Here is a 5,281-nt window from a genome sequence, read left to right as displayed (position 1 = left end):
ACAAATATAAAAAATTGAAAAAATCTTTAATTATTCAACTGTTCTTTTTTACTGTATTTGCACCTAATTATAATAAATAATAGTAATCAATAATCCAATAAAAAATATAACCACACAATAATAATATAACACCTACACTTCCTCTCCACATTGAATACAGAAAAGTCCAACTCTAAATTTAATTTTTTTTTCTTTTCTTTGATTCGTCTATTTATTGACCCCATCCGATACAAATTTATACCATAAATTCGAAAAAATAATATATACGTAATTTTATTTTTTACTTTATAATAAAGTCATAAATTAGATCATAAAGAAGATCAATAGCTGTAAAAATACCATAGCAAACTGGAGATGCAAGAAACGTATAAAGTTCATCAATAATTTCCACCTAAATTACATAAAAAAAAATAAAGTGTAAAATTAATTATCAAAAGAAAAAACATTATTTTTTTTATTCTAATGTTGCCATAAAAAACTCTCAAAACTGGTTGAAACCACATTTTCTAATCCTGTAAATTCCATATTACTACTAATATAATTATCTTGTCCAAAAAAATATTCACAATTTCCATAATTATTATCCCACCATTCATCTGATTCAAATAAACTCTGAGTTGATTCAACCAATTCGTAACTCGATCCCAATTTTGGCAGCTCCACTATCTCACTCAACTGCCCCGTCGCCTCCGGAATCAGCTCCGGAGGCGACGGTCTTGACTCCTCGTCGTCTTGAAACGACGACGAGGAGGATGTAACGCCCGAAACTAACGACAGCGACGATGACGATGAGGTCATCGTCGCCGCAGAGGTTTCGGGTAATATTGAGAATTTTGGATTTAGGTGATCCATGTGAGCGGCTTTTACGGCGGCGTTTTGGATGTCACGTGGGGAGCACGTGACGGGTCGGGGCAGTAAATGTGAAAATTGGGGAAAATTGAGTATAGCTGAGGTACCTTTAATGGACATGGCGGCGACGTCGTGAGCACGCGCCGCCATTTCCGGGGTAGCAAAGGTACCTAACCAAATCCGTGATTTTTTTTTAGGTTCACGGATTTCGGATACCCATTTTCCCCATGCTCTCATTCGTACACCTACATAAGAAACAACACTAGTACTGCTGCCATTGTTGTTGTTTTTATTCATCTTCTTCGGATTTGGATTATTAACGACCACGTCTTCTTCTTCTTCTACTTCCTCTTCACCTCTGCATCTTTTGAGTCGATTTTTTGAATTGATTTGTGGAAGTGGCTGAAGAAGAACGGAAGATGGCGATGAGGGCGACGAAGAAGAAGAAGAGTTGCAGCTAGATTCAGTACTTTCTGAACAATTTGGTTGCTCTGTAGACATTATTATCATGTATGAATTGTGTTGCTCTGTTTTTGTTACGTTTGCTCTGTTTTCTTCTCTCTCTTTTTTCGCGAAAAAACTATGTCTGTAAATTTGCGAAACTCTCAATAAACTGAACGCAGTGTATACACAGAGATGTTGAAGAAATGACGAGCTGCTCTGTTTTAGTGTGTGAAAATAGAATATAGAGAGAGAGGGGAGAGGAGAGGAGGGTTGATGAGAGAGAGAACAATTGAGTTTTTATTAGTCAAGTAGAAGCTAGTTTATATATAGTAAGAGCTTTGATAAAGGTGAAGTTTCTTTTTTTTTTCTTTGAAAATATATTTTAGGGGGCAAGAGAAATATCCTCCGCCCTAACATTTTTACTTGTTTATTATATATTAAAAATAATATTTTTATAATAAAAAATAGTTTATTATTGAATCTCTTGGTTTTGTAATGAGGTTATTCGAAAGAAAATGTGAGCGATTTTTATGGTGAAAAAATTAAGAAAAGCAAGATTAAAATAATTTAGACGTGTATAAAACAGGAGCGATAACACCTTAGTGAGAACGTGTAAAAGACTCGTTATAAGGATACTCAGAGGGGTGGATGTATGTTAAAAAAATATTGAGAAGAAGCGATTATACATGCTACGATATAATACAAGAGGACATGACTCTGGATAGGAAAGAGTGGAGGTTGCGTATTAAGATAAAAAGTTAGTAAAAGAGTTGACGTGCGTAGATAGAGATTTGTTAGTGCCTGTCGTAGTATTAGTCGTACCCTTATAGTTCTTCCTTTATGTTGTGTATTGTATTTTCGATTACCACACTATTTTGCTGTTATAGTTATTTCTTTCTTTCTCTTAGACTTTACTCTTCTTATTAATAGTTATGCTTTTTTTCATTATTTTGTGCTTCTTTTACTTGAGTTTGATGTACTTGAGCCAAGAGTCTTTCGAAAACAACATCTTTACTTCTTCGAAATAGTGTTAAGATCTATATACACTCTACTCTCCTCATATTTCACTTAATGAGATTTTATTGAGTATGCTACGATATTAATCATAATTATTTTCTAAAATACTAATATTATTCTTATTAAAAAATGTCATAGTAAAATTATTAGTTTACTTAATATTAATAAATAAACATATTAAATCAATACTGAATATTGGAAACAAATGTGAATGCATGTGCTAACTAGTTAAGTTTAACATTTATATACTATACTCTCTCCATTCAATTGATATTGATATGTTATTATTTAATTTGATATTTTTTTTAAAAATAATTAAAATAAATTATAAATATTTATATAACTTATAAATCATCTATATTAATGATAATAATGTGAAATTCTTATAGACTATGATACTGTGTAACATATGATAGCACATTATTTATTCATACTATTTATGTACAGCTGGACGTCAATATATATGGCTATTGTTACACATGTACAATTTGAGAGCATGCCTTATATATTAGATTCTATTATCTATATATATTTAGTTTTGTTTTTCACACATATATATAGTTTTGTTTTTAAAAACACATACATAAATTGATACATATATATATACTATCAGAAAAGATAAATAATCGAGGGCCTAAATTTTTTTTTTTAAAAAAACAATCTTACCTTTTCTTTTTCTTTACCTAAAATCGATTCTAAGTTTAAGAAGTTGACTGTTAAAAATGACAGGTTGATTAAAGTAAATCGAAAGATATATTTCCTCAATTTTCTTAAATAAAAAATTAATATAATTTTATTTATATCCTCAAAATGCATTTTCCACTTCAAAAATACCCTCAATTTCCATTTTAAACAAACAAAGGGACTCTATTGATTTTCTAAAGATTTTTTTTCTAAAAATAAATAATAAAAATCGACAGACGTATTTTTTTTTAAAAAAAAAAACCCCAACAAAATCTGTCAATTTTAATTATTTTTTCAAGTAGTGACATATTCAATCAGATATATTAATATATTTTGATATATGTTTCAAAAGAATAAATAAAAATCTCACTATATTTCATAACAATTAATGCAAATAGCATTATTTATATATAATTTTTTTTTTATCTATTTTCATTATCGATTTTAGATTCCAGTATTTTATTTATAATAAATATATTTAAATTAATTAAATTATAAATAATTAAATACCAAATGGTCAAACAAAAAGATTTAAGTGAGGGGAGACAAGAAAAGGCCTCACAACCGACCGAAGCCTTTACCCATCAATTCCTTAATTACTGAGCACAAAACCAGAGAAAAAAATTTAATTAATTAATTATTAAATTTGATTAATTAATTATTTATTTAATTAATAAATAATATACTCAAATTCAGAAACACTTGCAAAAAGGGAAAGAGACTTAAATGACAAGCATTAATTAAAAACACAGGAGGTGGGGGTAGATTTTGATTTATTATTTTAAAACACATGAAAGTGAGAACAAGAATTAATTATTATTAATGTTATTAATTAAAATAATAATTTAGAATACTAAGGTGTGCTTAGAATTCTAGGAGAAGATTAAGCCTAGATTTAACCATCTAAAAAGGTCAAAGCCCTTTTTCTAAGTGACACTTTTTTCTTCACTAACCATAAACATATGGTGTGAAATCTTTTTTTTTTTTGGTTAATTATTTTCTTTTTTATTTCCGCTCGATATTTAATATTTGTATTAAACTTCGACTAATCTAAAGTCAATTTTAAAGATTTTACTTTAAAGAATTATTAAAGACTTTTCACAGAAAGCGATTCTATATTAAAATTCGAACAACTTCTTATTGTTTCATATATGGTGATCAAATTATCTTCCACATAAATTTATACTTGAAACACATTTAACTCAATTTCAAAATTTCTCTTTTTTCTTTTTGTCATTTTTTTAATTTACGGCAGTCGTTTTAAATTTATATAACACATAATTTAAAAAAAAGAAAAAAGCTTTGTAATTGTAAGTATGCTACTATTACTATAAAAGCTTCTTAATTATTAAAACATTAAAGAGAAGTCTTAACAAGAAGGAATTATTTAGGTATTAAAGTAACATAACTAATAAAACTATCTTGTTTGGTAGCTTTTTAATTGTTTCAGTATAAAATTTTAGCACCAAATATAATTTTAATTATGATCATTTTAATTTAGTATGATCTCAATAAATATATATTATTTTATCTTAAATCAGAGGTGAATCACTAGAAGTTTGACCTATGAATGAAGTTATAAATGAAAACCAAACCCTATGCAATTAATTAGTTCATATATTATTTGCATTAGTATATAATTTTAATTAACGATCAAATCAGTGGCGTAGCCATATACTGTCAAGGGTGTCCAATTAGACACTCTTTGTCGAAAATAATTTAGCATATATACAAGTAAAATGATAAAAGAAATAAATAACCTATTTTGAACACTCTTAATATAACAAGTTGCTTTTTCTGAACACTCTTTAAGAAAATTCTGACTCCGCCACTGAATCAAACAACCTTTAATAACGAAATAATTTTATTCTTTTTTAAATAATATAACACTATAACTTTCTCCTCCTCTCTCGAGACTCTATTAATAGATATTTACATTTACATATTTGAGGTAAAAAAAAAATATTGAAAGTTTTGACTTTGGATTTAAATGGGGTAATTATTTTTCCTTTTCATCAAAGATTTTTATATTGCTATGTTTGAGTTACTTGGAAAATGGAGAAAGAACTAAAATATTCACCTTACATAGTAAAAAAAATAGTTAGGGGAAGTCAAAGGTTGTCTTTAGATCTCTTTGTCAGCCTTTTTAGTAGCTATGGCATGTGAAAGAATGAGATACTATTTTTAGCTATATACTCCAAAATAAAATATTAAACATCTTCTATATGCTTTAATATCACAAATAGAATATTTTTACAATCATGAATTTCAAATAACAATAATAATA

The 5,281-nt window shown here is 27.7% G+C and overlaps 1 protein-coding gene across 1 annotated transcript; it reads right to left on the bottom strand.

Annotated features, from left to right (window-relative positions):
- Window positions 1-355: 355 nt before the first annotated feature.
- Window positions 356-1,576, bottom strand: DREB2 (dehydration responsive element binding protein). The gene has a single exon (NM_001247830.1). The coding sequence runs from the start codon at window positions 1,357-1,359 to the stop codon at window positions 460-462; it is 900 nt and encodes a 299-aa protein (NP_001234759.1). The 5' UTR covers window positions 1,360-1,576; the 3' UTR covers window positions 356-459.
- Window positions 1,577-5,281: the final 3,705 nt, after the last annotated feature.

Source organism: Solanum lycopersicum, chromosome 12 (assembly GCF_036512215.1).
Source record: "Solanum lycopersicum chromosome 12, SLM_r2.1".
NCBI classification, from domain to species: domain Eukaryota; kingdom Viridiplantae; phylum Streptophyta; class Magnoliopsida; order Solanales; family Solanaceae; genus Solanum; species Solanum lycopersicum.
This window is presented reverse-complemented; position numbering and strand designations above follow the sequence as displayed.